General features: G+C 41.2%; 1 protein-coding gene across 1 annotated transcript in view; it reads right to left on the bottom strand.

The window, feature by feature from the left end:
• The window catches only part of pard3bb (par-3 family cell polarity regulator beta b), a 180,929-nt gene that overhangs the window by 147,819 nt on the left and 7,685 nt on the right, over positions 1-25,425 (bottom strand). Inside the window, exon 2 of the mRNA XM_034561246.1 lies at positions 21,874-21,975. Coding sequence (XP_034417137.1) covers positions 21,874-21,975 — 102 coding nt within the window. The remainder of the gene's footprint in view (positions 1-21,873; positions 21,976-25,425) is intronic.

The following is a 25,425-nucleotide window of genomic DNA, read 5'->3' as shown; positions in this document are numbered from 1 at the left end:
TCATGAAATAATGATTATATTCCCCAAGCACAACTTGGTAATGACAAGTTATGAGAGTATTTGTGATCAAATTTCACACTAACTGATGTCCAACAACAGAATATGTGTGTGAATATATATATATATATATATATATATATATATATATATATATATACACACACAAATACACACACATATATGCACGGATATACATTTACATACTGTATTTACAAACATATACATATAGATATATATACACACATACACACAAATACATATATACACATATATGCACGCATATAAACGTAAACACATACATATATATATATATATATATATATATATATATATATATATATACACATATTACACACATATAGATAGGGGGTGCCGACAAAAAACTGCGTCAAGTGGGACAGTTTTCAGCCAAAGTCAAAGAATCCTGTTATATCCGATCTGTAGGCTACTGGTAGTTTGCAGACCTTTTGGATTTATTCATATGCATTTGTAAATATATATGTATGTGTAGATGTATTGTATTCATTTAAGCTTGTTGATCTGGCGATAGGCAGGCGTTTCCCATCATGCCTTGGGTCATGCAGTCGGTAAGGAGCAACTGCGGCGCCTCGATCTCGTGAGGTTATTGTTGACCACGTGCACAACGTCAGAGCAAGTCGGGATCAAGTCGGACACAAATCTAACCAGCATGCATCGATTTCGCGATAGGACTGGCTCATCTCAAACAAACCTAATGACTTGAGGTCATTAAACTCCACGTGTCAATAAGACGTCAGTCAAGCACAGACTTTACACACCTACAGAGTTTTGAGAAGGGGTCTAATTAGAGACCATAAGTGAAAACACCTGTGTGGGTGCACGGAGCCAGAGCGTAGAGAGGCTTCGTGGCTCCAACTGGGTTCTTGATATCGGAGGATTTACTTGCCATTAACTTTGGACATTAATTGTGTACTGTATATCATCAAATATGAGTGTGTGGGGCCAGAGAATGACACACATGGTCAGTTTAACGCCAGATCGTTTATCTACAGACTCACTATGCTGCCAGCCTTTTCGAGTGATGAAAAAGACATCATTCAATCGCTATCCTTGTAAATACCAACACAATTTACAGAGAACAGCCGACAGCGGTATTTCGTAGTTCAGCTAACTCAGGTAATCAACATTAATTGACTGCAGCTAAAAAACATTAAACATGAGAAGCAATAATTGTGCCCTGGATTTTCAGGCGGACAGAAGGAAACGCAAAATGATATACAACATTATACGCAGTGGCATATGCACGCTGCTGTGTACACCGCAGTGTGTGTGTGTGTGTGTGTGTGTGTGTGTGTGCGTGCGCGTGTGTGTGTGAGAGTGAGTGAGTGAGATTGGGGGGATGGAGAAGTGCAGAGTTGGTTCCTTTCCTTTTATTAAAATTAAAAGAGCGCATGAAATTTAAATAGGTAGATTAATCGCAGTTCAGGATTTAAGTGCACAACATGACATCGACGCTCACACTCACACACACAACCATCCCTTTTCACATCATACCCTTTATAATCGGGTCGATTAGGGCCTGATTGATTGCTTTGGAGTGGATCGATAGAATGCTACAATCAGCCAAATGCATGAGCACACAGCGAGTGAGCACACACGCACACACACACACACACACACTCACACAAAACAATCTTTAAATATGCTTAAGCTATCTGTACACCACTGAGCTTTGATTTCCACTTCTGTCCACTTACCATAAAAAAAATAAAAATAATCAATGATGTTCAAGTGCATGTGTGTGCTTTGGCACCTTATGCAGTCAGCAGTATCTTGAGCAATAACCACTCCATCACTATAGCCGGGTGAGGTGGCTACACCTGTCCATCATGTGTGGAATGTGTGTGTGTCTGTAGGTTTGTGTATGGTCAGTACATGCATTCATTTATGGTTTTATTACAGTCTGGTTACTGCTGGTTTAATTGGTTTTGGGTGTGATACATTAGAGGATTGAGGAAAGGTAAAATGGTACTAAAATAAAAAATACATATATCTCCTCCTGACATAAATGCTAATTTACTGCCATCTGCGCTATTTCAGCTATCTATGTTGCTTTTTTATTAAGAAGGAATATTATTAATGAACTGCGATGATCTAAATAAAACAATAAATTCAGGATAAAACATGTCACTTTCAAATTCACAAAGCTTTTACTCTGACGTAACTGGTACTCATAAGAGCAGGTTTGATCACTCAGTGACACACACACACACATAATGACAGTGGGTAGACTGACAGCACCACCTAGCTCTACACTACAGAAGCTGCATCTGAAGTGCATCTTCAACACCCCCCCCCCCCCCCTACAGTCTGTTATTGTGTCATTTATGTGTTTTCTACCCAAACAAAAGAACAGTTTTCTGCCTGTGAGAAGCAAAGAAAGAAGAAGACAAAGTAATTCCATTATTATCTGTCTGCAGGTACCTCTCTGCCTCTCTCAAAGGTAGAGAAGCTGCATGTGAAAGCGACGGCTCAGCGCCTTTTGGTTTATGTTCTGAACGTTTTAAACACTGCTGCGGTGCTCCATCCATACCCCGCGTTTGATGTAACGTCAAAGTATAAATAAAGGCATTTTATGTCTCATGATGTAATCTTGATGAAGCTCTTTGCGGTGCTCCCATAAAATACATGCGGGTTTACTAATCCGGCCGGATTAGGTCACTCGGCTAGGCTTGCTGTAAGGAAGCTAGCATGAGAAGTAACTTTAAAAAAAATGCCTTGCACATTATTGTGTGATGCCCGTAAAAATAATTGTGCAGATCACAAAGACAATTTGAATGAACCCTGAGGCGGGTCAGATCTATGCCAGGCTATATACAAGTTGGCCTTTTTGTCTTTCATCAGCAAATATTCCTGCTTAGCCCGGTTTTCCCCTCCGGCTTCACTTTCCTCTCCTTTGCTTCCTCTCATTTCCCCTCCCATCTCTTCCTTTTCCTCTTTCCTGGTTATCTCCTCCCCTCATAAAGTGGCTTCCTCTCATTTACCCTGTCTCCTTTTTGCTTCTCTTTATCTCCTGCTCCCTTTCTCCCTCTGCTTTCCATTGGCTCTGCCTCCCGTAACCTCCTCCACAGCTTGCCTCTCCAGCTGTCCCCATCTCCCCTCTGAGTTGTAGCAGTTCCTTACAAATCAGCAGATGTAAATCATCATGTTCCAGCACTCTATTGGAAACACCCACGAGCAACAAAGAGCTCATCGATTAACACATGAATCTGATACACCCAGGCTCACTCCCTCAGTCTCCCTCCACTAATTCCTCTTTCTATTTTTTTCTCTCCCCGTCTTCCTTGTTTTCTTCTCTTATGATCTGTAAAGAGTCAAACATCAACAATAGATCAATGCACATATAAGAAAACACACTTACACAAATACCCCGTTAAAGTGTTCAAATATGCAATGCAAAAAAGGACAGGAACAAAAATATTCTGTCTCACAAACACAAACACACAGACTTTGACCCCTGCACTGCAATCGATCCATCGCCATGGTAATCCATAACCAGGATGGCGGTGTCTCCGAAAGGAGAATATGGACGAATGAAATTCCCCTTTGAAGTGTGTGTGTGTGTGTGTGTGTGTGTGTGCGCGCGCGCGCACGCGCGCGCGTACGCGCGCGCGTGTGTGTGTGTGCATGTGCGTGTGTGTGCGTGCGCTGACCCTCCATTGATCTGCAGTCCCCTGGCCTCTCAGTGGATCATGAGAGATCCAGACGAGACGGACGGGACGAGAAAAAAAAGACTAATGGGGGTCAGAAATATTGTGAAGTATGGAAAACAGGGTCATAAAGACAAAGGAAGGGGGGAGAGTCAGTCGCAGACATACTGTACAGACTGTTTACAACCGAACGCAAGATAAATACATTATATTAGATGTATTATTGGGAAAGAGAGAAAGCTATTTAAACTATTTAAACTATCAGAAGTAGATCGTCCTCCATCAGCACAATTGCTCAGTGACTTTTTGAACTTCAGACAGGCAGAACTTCAGTGTCTGTCACACAGACAAAATATAATGGCTACTTAAGCATCCTTAGTTATGCAGACGGTGCTCGTACATGTGTGTGTGAGCGTGTGTGTGTGTGTGTGTGTGTGTGTGTGTGTGTGTGTGTGTGCTTCCCTGAATTCATACATACTGTATAATGTATTATATGCTTGAGGAAGAACGCACAAATGCAATAATGTGTGAGCGTGTGTCTGAGTGTGTAAGCCATCCACCACCGCCATGAGGCCATAGTGGAGACCACACATGGCCATATGGAACCGCATTATGGAGACACACAGTGGCACAGATGGACACATTCTGTGCAGGGCGTTCCATATTCTCCATGATACACCAGTCTCAGTCTGAATGGCAGCACGCAGGAACCAGAGGGGCCTATTGACCAGAGAAGACTGCACAGTATTCACCCACAGGGAGGAAGGCAGGAAACGTGGATCAAAGCAGTTTTTTTCAAGGTGGCTATATTGTTCACAAAGTCATTTTGGTACATAATTACATCGAGGTCTAAAATGTTAATGATTTACTGATGTTAAAGCGCTATACGCAGTCTTTAGAAGTAGTCAGTGTTCAAACCAGCGTCAAGGTCTAGTCTACAGCTCTCACATCCCCTGATAGCTCATTTATCCAGCTTTCCTTTCCTCCCTCCTCTCCTTTCTTTCCAGCATCTTATCTCATTCAATTGGCTCTCCACATAACAATGGATGTCTGAGTGGCTTTTCAAGTAGGATTTGCTGTCTGTCAGATGTGACTGATTAGGCTACACGCACACACGCACACACACACACACACACACACACACACACACACACACCATGTTCTCTCTCACATACATGCAAACACAGTTTCACACTCCTGCACACACACAAAATGTTTTGATGTTGATTAACCCTGGGCTTAACGTGTCAGAACGCTAAGCAGTAATAACTGTCAGCTGGCAGTCCTAAAGCTAAACCTCGATCAATTCAGCACACGCACATCCATGCGCACGCACACACGGAAAGGCACAAGAATTAGGAGGAGAGATTGTATCACACCGTCTACTAGTACAAACATCACTTCTCAAGGGGGACTGATCGAGTGAGAGGACAACATGATTTCCAAATGCTCTTCAATGAGGTGTTTTTCCTCAGAAGAATTGTAATGTGCAAAAAGGATTTGGTGAAGCGTCGCTGTCCTGTTCTTCACATCTGCTGATCGCCCGCGTTAACCATTCACATGTCTATAATCTGTAACCACTTTGGGGATTAGAGGGTTAATTGTTGAAAGGTTGTCTCCTGACCCACAGACAGCTTATCTCCGTCGCAGCTCAACGAAAACAATCAATCTCACCATGCCACTTCCAACAAGTGCAAAAAAATGTTTTCACTAATTCCACCCAGGAAGGAATAACTTCATCCGGTTCTAAAGCCGGCCCCCCACAGCAGCTTGTGACGGGTTGTCCTGGGTTCGGTCCGTGTCCTCGAAACATGAGACGCAACATCCTGCGGTTCACAAAGATGGTATTTATCACGAGGGCATTGCATCACAGAGTCCGCTTTACAGTAGTTTATGGTTGTGAGCATTGTCAGACTGATTTGAGGGACAACATTGTTTATTGCATATGTTTGTACATTGTATCGTTATCAAATGTCATCATTTACAACAGGGGTGTGTTTACAATGTTCGTTGTTTTTAGAATGTTCAGTGTTATTTATTTACAGATGCTAAATAAATAACCTTATACATTATTATTATTATTATTATTAGCACACACATCTTTGCACTACATGAGACAAATAGCGAACAATCGAATGTTAAGTATTACAACTATACAAAAAATAAGGCTTTTCTACAACACGTGGTGTTTGCTGTCAGATCTAAGAGCCAATCAGCTCTCTGGTGTGGCGACAGCCAGGCGTTTCCCATCATGCACTGGGCCATGCAGTCTATGGAGAGCTCCTGCGGCGCCTGGCTCTAAAATCGACGGCCGCCTTGCTCTCATGAGAGTATCGTTGACCACGTGTGCATGACGTCAGAGAGAGTCGGGAGCAAGTCGGACACAAATCTAACCAGCATGCATTGCATGCCGATCGCCTGCGATCGATTCTGCGCAGAACTGGCTCATCTCAAACGAGCCTAATGCACAGACGCGCATGTGATTAACACGCTATTTCCGTCAGGCGCGTGAATGACACGAGAAAAATGCGCCTCATTCGCGCACGCTGAATTTTTTAACTTCTGTGAAAAGTGTGTGAGGCTGTGTCGTTAAAGCCAATCAGCGTTGAGATGCTCCGCCTGACATCAGTGACGTCATGCTGTTATTGAATCAGAAACTATGGAGGATAAGTTGATCGTCTGGAAGCGGACGTCATCCAGACGCAGTTCCTGGAGAAGCTATGTGCGGCTACGGATAATATTATATATAATATATTAATATTATAAACCCAGACACGAGGGTTTGTTGGTCCAACGTTTGTGGGACTTGCACAACATGTACAAATAGTGGTTATTTCTTCCATGGTGGACGGCGGTAATGAACTGTTTTCATGGCGATAAGCCACGCCCCCTCTCCGGTGCTTTTAGCGCGAATGAAAGGAATGATCACAAATAGTAAACTCACGGGAGTAAAGCAATGCGAGAGTTCGCTTCTCTTTTGGCGTGAACACAGCATGAAGGAGAGTAAACAGACGGCACTCCGCGGCAGAAAAAATTACCTTCAAAATAAAAGCAGAGGATTTTTTTTCTGAATTTTTTTTAAGAAAAGGCGATCATATATCTTTCAAGCCGTCACGGGCCACATAAAATGACGTGGCAGGCCGGATGCGGCCCACGGGCCTTGTGTTTGACACCTGTGGTTTACGACAACACTTTTGATCATCAAACAAATATCAAACCTGGTCATGTTTTCAACAGCTCTTTGGTTATTGAACACAAAACCATCAATACTTTAATTTTCATTATTCATGGAGCATCAGGTTGAATCCTAAGAAGACGGGCATATATAGTAGAATTTACTGTTTAATTTCTCTTTGAAAACGTTGGATATTCAGTGTTGTTTTTGTTACCACAGAGGCAGGCGGACGAGTAAAATGTATTATGTGCTTGATTTATTATGTAGGAGGCGTTTTACTCCAAGTTACAGTTTTCATTCTGACCTTCATTCTGACCAAGTGATCTTGTAAAAAAAAAAAAAGGAAAATGTTGGATATTGCTACTGGATGCATCGAACTCCAAGAGCCGGGCATGGTTTTTAGCAGCAAGAGTCAGGTTGTAAAAATGTGTGAACTTTAGAGTCTGTGCAGCAACAGCATGTACAATGTGACCAGGTCCTCTCCCAAGCATCTGCTGAGTGCCAAAAACAAAGATTTTAAATATTCAACGTGCAGCAACATCCAATATTGGCAGCTAAGCCTAACTGTGAGTTTTTGCCGGCTGTGGCAGAAGGTTTAGGGACAAATTCAGGCTGGATGGATTGAACTTTCTGAAAGGGGATTAAAAAAAAGAAACAACACACAGAATAAAAGTTTTTGAAACAGAAATGAACGCAAACTCTGATGAGTAAAAAAGTAGTTTTGTGTCAAGGTATTATTGTCTTGCCAGCTGACAGAGATTTAACTAAGTTGAGGATCAAGTTAATATCCAAGTTCATGAAAACACCTCTGACATGGCATTAGCTTTGGCTCCATTTCTCACGTATTCTTCCCAATTTATTTCATTTCTCCCACAGTGTCTTACCTCCACCCCCTCAAGATGAATGACAGAAATAATGTGACGCGCCCACACTGAGAACTGATGATCTTTGTGTGTGTGTGTGTGTGTGAATGTGTGTGTGTGTGTGTGTGTGTGTGTGTGTGTAGGGGTTAGGCAATTAAACAAGCCTGTTATCATCACTCACACATTCAGGGACAGGTTCACTCTTTATAAAGCTCTCACCGCCCAAAGCATTACTCTGTCAATGTATGTAAATCTTTCTGCTAACTGCTGGTAGATTTGTGTGTGTGTGTGTGCGTGTGTGTGTTTTCAGCACACACACACACACACACACACACACACACACAATAAATCTCTCCTGGACACACCCACACCACCCACTGCTTCTCTTTCTAAAAGGGTGACATGAGAGGTGGTCCTTCTAACATCTCTATGATTGAGGTGAAGAGTAAAGCTCATAGCCAACACAGAGTGATTACATTAGTCTTCCGAAAAGATCATATCTCTTATTCACGAGACCATGAATCAAATCCGTCTTGACACTAAATGATGTGTACTTAAAAAGGGACAATCCACCTTAATACAGACTACACACTGCCAACAGCTCAGCTGCTAAATTATTTCAATGACGTTTCAGATTAGTCTGCAAATTCTTAAATGTATTTGCGCACATTTCCTTGGAACAGAAAAAAGTGCATACTATCTTCAAAGACGAAATGGGTATGAAATCCAGCTTTTAAGTTATTAGATCAAGCAGCAAATGATGCTGTGTCAGTGTAAACTACAGAATGGGACTGGCAGGTCTTCAGGGGTTCAATGTTAAGGATTTAAAAGCACATACACACGGCAATAAAATATATACTTAGAATAAAATCCTGTCTTATAATCTCTCATTTCAGGAGCAATCCGTTCTTTTAATTTGATCTTTTAATTTTAGATTCTGTTGAATATCTTTTGTTAACTCACTATTATTAGGTGGTGTAGTCAACCACTGAAATTCTACCTACTTAAAAATAAATAAAAAATAGTGCAATATGCACTCCACCTGGTAGTCTAAATGGTTTGCATATTTCTTTAACCTAATTATTGTATACTTAAAATAGCCGAGCAGCTGCCCATATATATCTGATATTTGATTTGATATATATTTGAACGAGCCGCCGGAGACAATTTATATATGTCATATGTATGTATTTGCCCTTTTATATATCATTCTGCCCTTAACAGCTGATGTTCTATCTGACCAACAGTCTGACTGAAACCACAAGATGATGGACCAGTCATCTGGTTATTGAGTCAGTCTCTCCGAACAAACCCCCCACTCAGGTACTTCATTAGGATAATTCATCAACACAATAAATGTACGAGGAGGTGGACTTCATAACAATACCAATTAGCAACGCATGCACGCATACAAACACGCACACGCACACACACACACACACACACACACCCACACACATGCACACACACACGCACACTTTCATGCAGTACTGTATATCATCTACTCTAGGTGGGTCCCAGGTGCAGCTGCGCTTTCTTAATTAAGAGCCAAGGTCCATAAAGACTACAGGCTTCATGGTTTATTATTTTCATAATTAACCCTTTGTCGTTCACCCTCCCTGCCTCTCTCTCTCTCTCCCTCTCTCTCTCTCTCTCTCTCTCTCTCTCTCTGTGTTTCATTTCAATCACTCTGTTAACCCCTTCTCTATCACTTAAAATCAATCTTCCACGTCCTGCTGGTTGGCTGCCTCATGCTGCGACCTCGTGCCCATCTCACACACTGTCACCATTAACCTCCCGTTTGTCTTTATATCACCGTTGCAAGTGCAATTCTTTAATTAACCAGCCTCCCTGTGTCTTTTTATTCACTCCAGCAATTAACCCCGTTTTTCCCTTCTCTCCCCCCCCTCCCCCGCTTCATATGCTCTTTCAAATCTGTCTCGCTCCCGCTTTCTAAGCGCTCTCATCGCCATCGCCTCTCTCCTTCTTTATGTCTCATCTTCCATCCTGGTACACTCTCCATCTCTTGCGTACGCCATTACTCAATTAACTCCCCCTCCCCCCACTGGTTCCTGGCTAAGGGTCAACATATGTTTCAGGTCTGGATCACGTCTGTATGTGCCTTTGACAAATGAAGGGTCCACACACACACACGTGTGCACTCTTGAGGTGTGACTCGGAAATGATTGGATTCATTAGCGAAAAGGGTGAAAGAAAGAGGTGCGTCGTGAAGGGGAAGGAAGGGGGTTAGAGGAGGCAGACGAGTGGAGGCCAAGACATTACTAAATACTAGAAGAGGACTCGGGACATGGAGCGAGAAGAGCTTTGTTCAATAAACAAGGACCCGCAAGAGAAGAGCAGGAAGGAAGGGGACAAAGGGTGTTTATGGATACATTTTGAGCAGATTGACAGCGAGTGTTAATCAAGATAGACAAGGTGTGAAGGGAGAACTAATTTGAACAAATAGGGGCAGCACCAAAAGCCAGGAAGGAGTAGACGTGGTGTTGGCAGAGAGGACGTACAGCGGATGAGTCGAGAGAGGATAGTGGTGTGAGTTGAGGTAGAGGATGGGTAGAGGTGAAGGTGAGAGGGAGCACTTAGGTTCATTATGGTACGATCTCACTGTTGTCTTCTCTTTATCCCGCCATGATGAGCAACATCTTCTACGTAACAGAGATAATGATGCACGAGTCAAGCCTGGATGACCTTTCGGAGACATTTCCATTAATTGGAAAGAGAGCCGCATGTGTCTTAAAGCGTCGGTTCAGTGTAATGTTTAAGGCTGTAGTAGTAGGCATTTTTAGGTTATCTTGTTATTATTCATTCTGTGATGATTACAGTATCTATTCCCTAGTTTAAAAAAAGGAGGTTTTTCATGAGGTTCATTTTAATCCTTTTTGGTAAAATGTTATGGATTTTGATGTTTGCCTGTACTTATATATGTATCTTACAGGACTGCTTGTTTGGGCATCCAAAAAGGACAAAGGAAGACCTATTTTAACAATAATTTCAATAAAATCTATAAAATGCTCTATGAATTCAAATAAAACATATTTTAGCATGTCATTGCATTGCTTTCTATTAACCTCCAACACAGCAAACATCATATTGTCGTTCTTAGAGATTTTCCTGCATCACATTTAGCCCTTCAGTCATCGTTATATACATACTTCAGTTATATGCATACTTCGGTTATATGCATATTTCTGTTATATGCATACTTCGGTTATATGCATACTTCAGTTGTATACCATTTGTTTTCTCTTTTTGATTAATTGGTAACTGAGAAGCATAACACAAAGTTCAGTGTGAACTGCACTGTGCCGATGAATTAACTGCATCAGCCCGTTTAACGTGATGAGTGTTCGTCCAAGCCTTAAAGGAATTAGACTGATCCGCTCATGTGTGTATGTGTGTGTGTGTGTGTGTGTGTGTGTGTGTGTGTGTGTGTGTGTGCGTGTGTGCGTGCCACCATACACAAACAGACACAGAGACAAGAATGCGTGCGTTTAGAAGATGGCTGGTGGTTAAGAGAGTGTGAATTACAAAATCTGCCCACTATTCCATCGCCTTGTCCATTATTCCACTCCACTGCTTTTGATGAGTGTGAGGGTGTGTGTGTATGTGTGTGTGTGTGTGTCTGTGTGTGCGTGTGTGTGTATGTGTGTGTGTGTCAGCAAAACTATATTTTTGTGTAGTGCATTCTGCGTGCATTTTCAACTCCATGTATCTGTGTCTAAGTGAGACAATCTACTCGTGCCACTTGTCTCGTAAATTAAAAATATTAAAATCAAACCATTAAATTAAAACATAAAAAAGCCATTTAATTGAGTTTTGCTCTATTCAAATTTTATTGTTGCTACCCATCATGTGTGGCGGTGTTGTAAGCAATCAAACTAATGGAACATTACAAACCTATTCAACATGCGCCACACGGGTAATACCGAGTTACCCATCTGTGTGTGTGACCGAGTGAAACATGACATGTCTGTGCGGCATTGAAGGTTGTGTTGGAGTCGTTGTGTTGTTGGTGAGTTATGCGGCGACACTGTGTGTAAAAGAGGAAGACATATGGATGAAGGTGACGGGCGTCAGCAGCATTGTGACAGATGATTCACTGGAATCTCAGACACACACAGACACACACACACAAAGAGCTAATTTCATACACCAATTACTATACCTAAAAAACACACATGATTTAAAACACACACGGTAAAATCTGCATTAGAGTTTATTGCCAAATAAGATGTAAGCGCACTGACACACAGACACACACACAGGCGCGCGCACACACACACACACACACACACGGTTATTATTTGAACTTTCATAATGGTTCTCCGTTCAGCCCCTAATACTGAACATATACCCCTTTACACTCTCAAAAACACAGAAGAGGATATTCATTCCACACTGACATTATAGATCAATGCTAAAGATATTACCCGGTAAGTCGTACATCACTGAATGTGTGCAAATAGTAAAGGGTGCCCTGTTGACTGTCTGCGTAGACTGATATATGTGTCAGTGTACTACAATTTACCAATGAGGTCTTAGCCTTATCAAATATATGTCACAATTTGGCTGATTGCTGATATCTCAGCTCCTGGAGAAAGATAAGGTTTATGGTCCCTCTACCTTTCAAGGACTACCAGATGCTGCTCACACACACAGACACACAGACACACAGACACACACACATACACACATACACAAAATAGAGGAGCCATCATTGAAAACTAACACATATGATTACTATATAATGAAAAATGTCAGGCTGCATAAAGAAAATGACAAAGAAATGATTGAGCCATACGGAGGTCTACAGTGGACAGGCAGAAGATTTTATGTCTCTTTTGCCCTTTCTGAAGGACTACAAGAAGCAAGTTCACACATTCATACATGATAGTGTCCATCCAACCAGTGGAGAGCCTGACAACAATACACACACACGCTCTCAATATAGTGGGGAGAAAACAACAGACATATAAATAATAATTCACAGACATGTTGCATCCTGAGGCTTCACCAACAGAAACCAGTGGAATGTATACCATTCACATATGGGAACATACATATACACACACACACCAAGATACCCAAAAGAAATCAGTGCAATGTGTGAAAGCAATAAGCAGCACTGCTTTCTTTAGTGGAGGGTCAATATTATTCTCGCCAGTTGGCCACTTTGTATGGAGGGCTGAGGGGGCAAAGGTGGCTGGAATTCAGTTTGTATTATATGACCATACAGTGTGTGTGTGTGTGTGTGTGTGTGTGTGTGTGTGTGTGTGTGTGTATGTGTGTGTGTGTGTGTGTCTGTGTCTGCGTGCGTGTGTGTTCATTCACTTAACCTTTGCAGGGTGACATCACACAGACAGAGAAACATGTCTGAACTCCGTTGCCCTGTAAGATCTATTGATAAATATGATTAGGACAAGCTGGGGAAACAAGACAATGCTTCTTTATTCTATATCAATGTGCCTTAAAAGTTTAAATCGACTAAATGTAAGGACAAAGAGACTTTTAAAGAAGAGTAGGATGCCTAAATGACAGTTCTCTTATTTTACAACTCAAATTAGTTTCCTGCTGGTGGTCAGATAAGCACCATTACCAGACATATTGGAACCTGCAAGTGATTGACATGTTTTTCTATTGGTTAAAACAATCTAACCTACGATCTATAACCATAGCAAAGTAAAGGTGCAGGGCAAGCAAAACATCAACAGAAAAAAACACTTCTTGAATAGAAAAGCTTTTCATTAGATTGACTGAGTCCGAGGTCAATCCCAGTCAACCCCGGGAGCGAGAGATAACAGAGTAGCCACAAGGAGGGAAAAGAACCAGGGGATGGAAGAACCTTCAGTGGTATGTGAAGACATGCACAAAGAAGGGCACAACGGGCAGACTTCAGATAGATGGTGAAACCGTAATGCCAAATATTTGGTTTTGGTTTAACATAAAAAAGGCACCTAAATTGTAGATTAATTCTGCTAGAATCCCCGCCACCAGTGCTGTATTGTGTCATTGAAAACAACCCACAAGGCGAACATCCCCCATCCAGACGGCAATGGGCTGTAAGGTATCGTAAGAAACAAACAAGCGGCAATGTATGCAAGGGATTAAAGTCATCGTATACGATTTATACAATCTTGCCAAAACTAAATGAAATGCAGCAAGGAGTCTGCCGGTGTAGCAGCGGCTGAGTTTCAGAAACGTCTCGTTAGCTATTCACCAAACACGCCGTAAAAACAATAGAAGTGAGCCAATTATCAACAAATGAGCGAGGAGTCAAAAGGCAGTCAATGGCTGTATGAAATAGGCAATTAAAGGTGTTTTCGGAAGGTGTGAGCCATGCAGCAATAACTGGCTAGCCAAAATATAATACAGTTTGCTGCAGCACAATGCAATATGTGCTGTGGACAACACAGAGTTGCACACCACCTCCCTGCATCCATCCCTCCCTCACTCCCTGCATCCATCCATCCCTTCCTCACTCCCTCACTCCCTCCCTCCCTCACTCACTCACTCACTCACTCACTCACTCACGTGGCCGATCATAGGATTCTGAGATGAACAATACTTCATGTTTATATGATTATTAAGATCAACACATTGGTTGGAGGTGAACAATGAGATACAGTGGATGCCTGTCTGCTTGGTTTACATATCAGGTTTTTGTTAAATTGCCGGGGATTTGAATGTCGGGATTAAATGCAGATTGTGTTAGGGGCCACCCACACAAAGTGCTGCTCCTCAATATGTCTGCGTGTTTTCCTAATCCCTTTCAAGTCTCATTGTTTTGATCTGGGTCATGGTTCAATTAATGTCGACGTGTTAACCAGGAACACACACAAAATGATATAAGAACCTTATCATCAACTACCTTAAAGCACAAATACGTAATTTACACAGCAAGCTGTCCATAAGACTCCAATCAAATACTGTCTGGTGTCTATTGTCTTCATTATCTTGTCACACCAGAATAAGCAGCTATAAATAATCACATTAAAACTGCATCATCTTTACCAATTAATGCTCTAAACACAGCTCTGTGTGTGTGTGTGTGTGTGTGTGTGTGTGTGTGTGTGTGTGTGTGTGTGTGTGTGTGTGTTCAGGAACCGAGGCTGAAGCCTCATACAATGTGTCGGAGGTTTTCTGGCTGCAGATATATACTCCAGAGACTTAATGTACATGCCATTTATGATGAAAACTGTAGAAGTGAATTATGGGGCATTACACATAATAACCCTTCCAGCTGGGTCATAATTGCCTCATTTTGACTGGCTGGTGTTTTGCTCCTCGAAATGACAGCGCTAAGCTGGTGAGAAGGGGAAAGGGGGAGAATAAAAGATGGAAAGGGAAAGAAGAAAAAGAGAGAGGGGAGAAGACAGGGTAAGGGAAATGTCCACCAGTGGGAGAGCTGGACGAACAGTTGAGGAGGAGGAGGAAAAGGAAGCAGCAGGAGAAAGAGACACTGAAAAGGGTTGAAGAGCTAGAGAGCAGGCTAGAGTCAGTAAAACAGAGGGGTAAAGAGAGTAAAAGATATCCGAACACAATGCCTTATTTGAATAACGTCCCGTGGAGGCAAAGCCACAACTAAGTGACGACTGTTCCACAATACAAGCTCTCTGTACTCTTCACTTACTCTGCATTGGAGGCTATTCTGGTACATGTAATAGAATGAAGTCCTTTCACCCACCTCCACCTGGGATTTCCTTGTGTTTCTAATTATCCCCATTACCTCTGCCATTCTTGCAAACCAGTATTCATTCGTTTTTATAAGATATATCCAAGTTCATGCTGATGGATCTAGTCACTATTTTAACAATGTATGTGAATTATACAAGTTCTGTATGTTTTGGGCTTTGAAGTCCTTATCCCTCCTCCACCTACCGTGTCTACAGGCTACAAACAAAGACAAGGAGATATGACACGATACTATCGTACAAAACATTGAATTAATCTGCTGTGCTGCTTTCCCAAAAAAATAAAAACTCTATTTTGAGTTAAAATATGTGTTTTCGACTAAACAGAGCTAATAGTCCCACAGTTAATTGCCTTATGAAAAGTTAAACTCAAATGATGGCCAATGATGAATCTCCACGATTATATTCCAGCTCCGCTGTAGATGCTAATACGAGTTCACACAATCATTGATGACAGCAAGCCATCTGTAAATGATGCAACACATCGGCCAAATTACTTTTGCATGTGTGTTTATGTCTGTGTAGGTGCACGTCTAAATAGATTATGCAGCAGCCCTACATTATCGTTTCTCACTCACACTTGCGAAATTAATATTTCTGTAAGAACCTTAATTGATTCATTTGTATCCAGAACTATCACGGCAAATATAGCATTAATGCGTGTGCATGCTATAAGTTACAAAAGGCAGTGCTGGGACCGAAAGACAGACACAAATGATCAAGTTTTACAGACTGCATCTGTTAGCGGCAGCCGTTCGTCGTATTTACCAGCAATCAGCAGAGTTTGTATGATCATGGTAATGGAAAACTGTAGAATTAGAGAGCACAGAAGGGAGGGAAGGGCCTGCTGATAACCGGAAACATGCTCCGAATAATTTCCTCGTTGTCAGAGATGCTGCTACTTTGCTAATGATTCTGGTATCGTAGTGACCTTTAATTATAATAATTATTTTGGTTTAACTGGCGGTGAAAGCATTTCAAAGTAGGATTAGAGTTGTTAGAGGAGGTAAAGAGGTTTTTTTTTTTCTTTTAATCAAATAAAAGAGAATAAACATGTTCACAAAGGTCTGGCCCATCTCCGACCTTTCATTTGCATGCAGGCTCGAGTAAGACGAAAAAAAGGGGAAACACAAGCAGAAGAGAAAAAGACAGCTCAGCTGAAGTCAGCTTTATCTGAACGCAGGTAATGTTTCATTCACTTCCTCAGCCTAAAAACACTTCCTCAGCCTGTGCTGCTTGACCTCCTCTGTCTGAGAATATAACAAAGTATCTTCTCCTCTTTTACAAAGTATAACGTTTATCTCCCTTGCACATTTTAAACACATTTGAAATGTGTCGCCACAAGCAGACTTCATGCAGGCTGTCTGCTTGTGCGTCTCTACCATGCTCCTCCTCCTGCTACTACTCCGCCGCCCCCGATGTGACGGCAAAATGTGCCAAGAGGACAGACAGGAATTCAGACAGAAAGAAAAAAATCAGAGCATTATTTAAATATTAATGAAGCTGAGAGATGAACTGTTGGCCTGATTGTCTTCTCTAGAAAATGGTTTTGGCTGACTGGAAAACCAACACATACACCCGTGGGTCCAAATACACACACACACACACACACACACACAAATGTACTCCCCACTGAGTTGGCTTGAGTCCACCAACTGTCCATCTCAACGTATCCAAGTCTAACTGTTTCATCTCATCAGCAAGCCAGACAGTATAACGGGTAGACATCCTTCAAGTTCCATCAATTCAAAGTGCATTTTAACAGGATTAACTAGGCAGTTTACCAACGGTTTTCCAGAAAATTGCACTATTGTGGCATTGTGGATCTTATTGAACCACATTTATCGGAGGAGGTGCCCACTGGAGAACTCCAAGAACACCGGAGATCTCACAAGCCCTTCTATCTTCTGATCGTGCCAGGTTTCTGTGCTTATAAACTAATCTGAGACAAGGAAACAGGTTAAGGAGACAAGAAGGTTACCAATGCAGTTCAGAAAATAGAACCCTGCCTGGTTTTCCTCTCCTAATACTGATTCTAATACCTCAACTCAGGGTATCAGAATCAGTCTTTTTACTGTAGAAATCCATCATAAACTACAGAAAAAAGTTGGATCCTGCATCATAAACACTGATATTTTGGGAGAGGGGCAATGGGAAAAGAATCCTTTGAGTAAAGTGAAGCACATCCGCTCATGAATATAATAATTTTGCACGAAGCAGAACAAATAGAGGCTAATAGTATCTACATCTGAATGAGGATGCAATATAATCAAACCATTTGCCATGTTCTGTGTATGTGTGTGTGTATCTATCAATAGGGTAAATAATGATTGGCACAATAAAGCTCTACTCACGGAGAGCCGCCCTATTTCCAGGCTAGCTCGTGTTCAAATTGTGTTTCTAAATAGGTCAAACACGGTAATGTATCATTGGTATACAGGATTACAGGTTTCCTTCATTGGTATTGCATCTTAACGATGGGATCATATTGTGTTGTGTTTTTTACATTTAAACATTGTGTATTGTCCAAATTAATTTTAAGTATGTCTTTTTAACACAAAGTGCAACTGTGTGTGCAGAGCACATAAACAAATGCACATTCTGCACATTAATAAACTGAGCAAACAAAGAGACAGGAACTGTAAATGGATGCATGCAGTGATCATGTGTGTGCAGCTTCTTCTGCACACAAGATAATGCTCCCATGAAAATATAATGAGATACCACCAAGAAACCTTTTGAGTGTCAAGCTATTCAGACAAATAATGTGTTTAAATTGTTTCCGTGCACGCTGTCTGGGAGCATCTGTTAATAATTTAATAATGAATATCATACAAGGCAACATACCCTCCTCTCTCTCAATTACCAGCTAACATTTTAATCCACCCCGGTCTCTGTGAGGCACTTTCTGCAATGCCTACGCGATGGGAAAAAGACATTAGGAATTACACTGTGGATGGGAGTCCATACACTCTGCTTACTTTTCATGTTATTTGGCACAAAGCTGCGAGTGGGCTTGAAAAACAACACGCAAGGGAGATGGTAGGGAAATGGGGTAAAATAATCTTTATGAAAACTTGCACAAGGGCGGTATACCGGTATCCTGTTATTATCCTAAAAATACCGTGACACAATTTTTTGGACATAACGCCCAGCACTATTGCACACGACACCAGAAATAGCTTCACAGCTTTGTTTTCACCTTCTATGTTGAGGGTCCAGCTACTGAACAGTGTTTCCTTTGAAAGGTGTATGTTTTTATGATTGTAATAAATGGCTTTATTGGCCTTCTACTATAGCTCTGACTGGAGATAATGCATGACAGCAATTCACTTATGGTGGGGCAGATATCAAACCTCTTGCACAACAATGCCATGCATTTTGTTTGCATTATACTGTTATATTGCTGATGTACATTTTTCCGCCGATCCAAGATATACAGATATATAGAGATGGCAAGTATATAGACATAGATATATATTTACTGAGATGCACTTCCTCACAGTTGGTACATAAATATCACCTCAAACATTAATAAATGTGAGCCCTCTCTCAAATACATCACTTGGGTATATTTTAGCCATGGATTATTTTTAACTGACCTCTGTCTTCTTCAGGCCTCAAAAATCTTCTCTGTTTTCTTTGTGGTTATAGCCGGCAGTCTGAGTCTGGCTACAGTAAAACACTCATCCGGGATTAGGAGCCATTTATTCATCTCAGCTCAGTAATACTATGAGAGCCTCGCTCCAGAATCCAATGAATATTTCACACTTTCATTTCATATGCAATCTCTGGTGCTCAGAAGTGTGTATTGCTTGGTATCATACTATACGTTTCACTTCGGTGTGTGTGTCTTTGTGTGTCTCACCATATGTGTGTTTTGGTGTATTAGTGTGTGACACATTATTTGATCCCCGTATTGAAATGTGTATTTTGTACTATGTGTGTGCTTTTGTATTTGTATTTTGCAAAGGTATTTTTTGTGCAACTTCCCCGCATTCGGAAGGACATAAAATAAAAGCATCAGTGTCATGTGTGAGTGAGTATGAGGAGGGAGAGCTCAGGAAATAGTTGAGACTAAAACAAAAAAAAGGTGTCAATAAATACAGTATATAGAGGCGCCCATAATAACTCAAACCTCAATACAGAAACCTGCTAAACCAGCTTTAACTCTAGACCTACTATTCAAATGACCCAATGCTTATCCAGGAAACACTTCTCCCTTTGAACTCAAAGCTTCCTCAACACATTTTCACTGTGAACTGCGCTTTGAGCAGTGCAGCTCCTCTTCACTGGTACCCGAGAGTTTCCTCATAAGAAGCCTATTAGAAGGTAGCGAAATCCACAGAAAGGATTGTATGTGATAACTAGCAACCAGCAAGCAACAGGCTGAAATACTACTCAACTGGGAAAAAGTCAGGCCCGAGGGAGCGGCGATGCTTAATTTAATGACATACGTACTGAAGTGCATTTGAATGGTAATGCTTTCACTCACATTTGCATCTAATTGTGATTCACATTGGAATGGGTTTGGAAGAAAACTAATAGAGATCGATCTGATATAAATAGAATACATACTGAGTCTAATAGCTGGATCGGGTATGGGGTGACAATAAGCCAATCTGGTGTCAGATGCCATTATTTTAATAAATAACAATTCAGTATATTTATATGTATGTAATTATTTTGTTCACATTTTGTTTTCCAAAATTAGGATAGCAAAGTCTTGTTTAAATCAAGCCTGTTCCACAAAGCGTATTAATTGGCCACCGGTATTTAATCTGTCTCTCGGTATTGGCCGATACCCAAAGCCCAGGTATCAGTATCGGGACTGAAACAGTTGCATCGGTGATCTCGAATTAAAAGAATCTCATCTTAAAATTAGCTCTGTCGCAGCGTTTCCTAGTTTATTAAACTAATTTATTTTGTTTGTGCATACGGGATGACGATTGAGAGTCCTCTCTCTCTCTCTTTCTCTTTCTCTCGGCACGTTTTACCGTGTGCTCCTTTAGCCTTTAAGTTAATCTTTTTTCAGACTTTCCATATTAAATGTTAGTAAGTCCGACCTAGTAAGAACGCAGTCGAGACCTTTGCGTAAAGGGGACCATGGTTCTCATTCAGACGTCAGACCGACACGTGAAATTGCCGTCACATGAAGGTAGAATGTCTGACTAGGGCTATAAATAGCGTTGGCGGGGAGCGTTCAGGGACTAGTAGCAGAGAGTAGTGTACATGTCACAGACGATATGGTTTCTGTTCCATCGTGGAAGTTTCAAGTGGCACAGGGCAAGTGACAACTAGCTAACAGGACCAGCGTATGCTGCTCTCTACAAAACCATGGCAACAGGCTCTCATAACAGTAATCCCCCAGGTCAGTAGCTGGTCTCCTGACTCTGTTATTGCTCCTGTCACTGGATGACATGGCCCCGGGGCCGCGGCTTAGCGTGTCATCTAACTCCCCCGACCAACTTTGAGACTTCGGAGCTCATTTCTATTTCTATACAGTAAAATAGTTAAATGTCTACAGCATGTCTGTGTTAGCCTGACAAAAAGGACACTGTTTATAAAACATGATTATATATTTTTTATTTAGCTATGTTCACATTAACAAAACTGTCTTAGTCAAAAAAGATCTAAAAAACTAGATTTGAACCATAACAATGAATATTTTGTGCAGTGGCATGAGTCCTGTTTAGAGATCACTTCAGTTCCTCCCAAAGGTTCTTACAGCCCCAAGATAAATTGCCAACCAATGCAACTTTGTTCTTAATTAGTTCATAAAATCTCCAACAAATCCTGCAGTATTTATACATGCTTAGAGGCATACGGTATGAGCCGAGGACAGGAGCATACACTGTGCATTACATTTGCGAGCCGGTAGGTTTCTTCGGGTTTTTTAAAATGTGAACTAAATTAAAAATTCAGTCCACCATAGCACACAGGCTCATTAAATAATGTTGATACTGTTTTAATGTGCCGAGCCACCAAGAGAAGATTCCAGATTAATTTAAGGTCCTAAATCATGGTTCAAAAAGCCCTTAATCTATGTCATTTATCACCTTCTAATAATGCCAGAGTCTATGTGACAGTATGAAAAAACCTTGACTTTCCAAAGGGGAAAATGAAAAATGACACATTCCTCAGGGGGGAAATAAGAAAAACAGGATATATGGATTGAGTTCGCGAAGTCTCCAAAAGTGAATTGCTAATAAGACTGCCTAACGCTGAAGGCAAGTTAAAACCTTTTCCCTTTGAATTTTGCTTGTGAGGCAATATTCTATCCAAGAGAGTGGCTTATAGGCCCCTGCAGCTCAATACTCAGTGTGAACACACACACACTTCAGGCACAGATACCTGCTCAAACATCCGCACAAGCACATACACCTTTGCAAGAGCACAGTGTTAACGTGAGCTTCTATTTGTTGAGAGGTTCTCACCTTGTCCTTGTCTTCCACCAGGTCACTGAGTATGTCATCGGGGTCCAGAATCCCCCCGTCGCAGTATTCAACATGGTGAGTCCGAACCAGGAAATCCCCCTCCTGTAACACAGAACATCAAGTACAGAGGTTTCAATAGTAAAATAAAAAAATAAAACATTTGAATTGAACACTAATGGTTGATGGTGTCACCAAAAAAAGTAACTGTAGTAATTAAGTGTGTAACATGTTGTCTATCAGGAAAAAGCCCATTATTCAGAGTGCAAGACCGGAAAACTTAACTGAGTCTATTCACGTTTAATATTGCACATTGTACCTTAAAATCCACATTAAACAGCCTTACTATTATCTCAACATGATGCATTTCCTCAGACAAAAAAAATAACACACTGAACGAGGGTATAACACAGGGAGTGATAATCCAAAACACAAAATGGGAAATGGCAAGAGTAGTTTTATTGTTTTTATTTCTATTTTTGCTTTTCAAACTACAATAATAGTCCATTTATACCAAACTAACGCTCACGGCAGAAGGCTTCCCCTACTGTACTGGTCACCAGCCTATTAGGCCTACCTCTCCCAGTTCAACTCCACCTCCCAGTTCTGCCCTCGCCTTTGTTTCTTTGCCTCCTTTTACATCTCCACATCTTTCCCTGGGTGCCTTGTACAGATTACAGCCTGGCCCTTTCTCCGCTGTGTTGGGTTTGTGATTAATGACATCGACAGTGCACCGGACAGCTGACTACATAGAGCCGGTTGTTGAACAACATATTGAGACAACACACACACACACACACACACACACACACACACACAAGCACGGGAAAAACCAAACGCAGCCTAAGGAAAGCGATGACTCAAGCCGTTACAGGGTGCTGCTCCATTAAATCACTCTTTCAGGGTCAGTTGCTTGTCAATGCTTTTCAAACGCTCAGGGAGAGGGTGACAAAGAGCAAGATACTCTGTGTCCCTGGATGTCCCTGAACGTCTCAATGTCAATACCAGTTCCTTCACTAAAATCAGCTCTGCATCAAAAGAAAACAAACTTGCTCTTTTAAAAAAACTAAAACTATTTTTTAAAGAATGTTATAGCATAAATTTGTTTCTTTTTACATTTATTAATTAATGATTTAGTTCCTCTCTGGTCTGTTTTCAATACATATCACCAAACCAGCAGAGGAAGTACAATTAACTTTCCATAACCAGATGGGAAAGTGTGTCTGTATAAGGTTTTTTTTGGTAAGAGGGTTAGGACATGTTTTGAATTAACAACTCCTTTCACTGCTGAATGCTCAATGATAAAACACTTTTTTTCAAAAGTAAAATAATGCTGTCACTCAGTTGTCTCTCAACATTTCCTAATGAGTTAGACAAACAACAACACAGAAACATATTTTAAAATGCACTTAGTGAGCGTAGTAAGGCTTGCAGTAGTTATTGCCTGACTCACCTGTTCGATAGTAAAGCCACTGCTATTTACCGGATTTCAATCATGCCGGCCGCCATTGATAAGTGCAGCGACATATGGTCTACTTGTTTATGTGAAAAAAAAATAACTGGCTGAACTGGCACCTGATATACAGTATACAAGAAAGTTACAAACGTGGCTGTTTGCTTCCATAAGATAAAGCATTTATCCCAAATAAAATTTAGCCTGGGTCCATAAAAGACATTTCAATGTCTTTTCAACCATCACTGTTACACAAGACTCTGCCACTGTTGCTGTTTCTGCTGTTAAATTGTCTCTCCCTCCTCCCCCCACCCCTCCCTGATGGGATTAATTATATGACTCCATTGTAACACTGGCTTGGCTGACACCCAGGCCAAATGTATGAGAGAGGGAGAGAAAGAGAGATGTTCAACACTGTGTTTACATTCTTTTAATTCTCTTTTGCACCGTGTTTATCTTCCTTGAGCACTATCAATCAGGGTTTGGGGGCATATTAACTCTGGGACGAGGCATGTGAATGTTGTTTCTTTTATGATTACTCTGGAAATATTTCAGTGCCAAAGTGTTGTGTAAAATTAGTTTGTATCTCTTCTGCCCTCGGCTTTGCACATAACATCTCACAAAGATTTTATTAACCCTTGGGCTTCAGAATGAGTCCCAGGAGTGTGAGATTTTACTGGTTTGATGGTAAGTACTCCATGCAACATCCCCACACAAACAGTGAGTCACTGCACAAGCAACGTAACGAACTACGCCTCGACCGTTAGACATCGTTATATAACAAGACTGCACAGATGCAGTAAGAGTCACATTTCCGTTGGCTTGCTTACAGTCAAATGTTAATTCTATCAAGCAAACTCACAAGCAAGAAGAAATGCCTTTAATGTCAACAAAGCCCACTCTGGTCATCAAATCCACAACCTAAGTTGTCCTGGAGGCCCCCTGCTCCAGGTGCAGGTCACACGGCTATACGTTGCGCTTTTCATTTCAGTTAATATTGTGCCTTCGGGTGCTTGGTCCCAAAATAATTAGCAGTTCATCAAACTACAACAAACCATTTGACACATCGTAAACATGGAGCTTTTGGGTACCTTGGGAATCTGGGGCTTCGGGGCAGTTTGCCATCTTAGCAATCTAGTCCCGAAAAATGCCTTTTCTTTCTTTTCTTCTATTTTTATCCTGAATTATTGGTCAATGGAAACAAATTGATTGTAAGAAATAACAATATTAGTCATTTATCCAGCGTAATACTTTGCTTTTCACATGATGCCACACAATCACAAAAGCAAAGGTGCTTTCTTTTCTCCATTTCATATCATTACAAGCCTTTCAGAATAGTAATACGTTTCATCTGGTAAAGGTGTCTTTTATTTAGTGTTACTTTTAGCTTAGTTCAGACATGGCAACCCATTTACAGAAAGAGTTGTGGACCTGCCCCGTATTTGGCACCTGGTGTGGGGAGCAGTGCTGTTGGTCTGACTAAATCACTCTACATTTCACATTCAGTGTTCAAAATAAATGTAAATGTAAAAAAAAGACTCCCTATCAAATGATATATGCATAAATTACAGAAGAAAAACATTAGTAAATGTGGTGATAGAAGGATTTTGCAGGAACACCAACATCCAACAGCCTCATTTCTTTGGTGACCTGCTGCTGTTTTTAGGTCAATAACCCCCTTTGATCTCTGGTTACAGTAGGCAAGCGGCGCTAAGACGACAAGAGATGGAGCGGTAGAGAGATAAGTGCTGTGAGCACACTGATCTAATCTGATATTCAGGGAGAGTGCATCGATAATGTGTTACATCCCTGTGCCTCCAAGTCTGGCAGTTTAAAAACCTAGAGGGACACTTAGACATTGTAGGACTGGAGATAAGAGTCGTAAACACCCTGATATAATCTCAAAATTAGGGGGATTAGCACTTAATACACTATTTTGCCTGATACTATTACAGATAATCTTGGGCAATTTTAGGTATTTATCTCTCGGGACACGGTCTAGAAATTATTATTAGGCTGTAGTAAAATCCCACCCGAGTTAAAACAGTATGTAGATAATACAGTGTTGTCAGGTGTGTGCTTGCCCCCCCCACACACACACA

This window comes from Cyclopterus lumpus, chromosome 21 (genome assembly GCF_009769545.1).
Source record: "Cyclopterus lumpus isolate fCycLum1 chromosome 21, fCycLum1.pri, whole genome shotgun sequence".
Taxonomy (NCBI): domain Eukaryota; kingdom Metazoa; phylum Chordata; class Actinopteri; order Perciformes; family Cyclopteridae; genus Cyclopterus; species Cyclopterus lumpus.
Note: the sequence above shows the minus strand (reverse complement) of the source record. Positions and strands in the feature narration are given on the sequence as shown.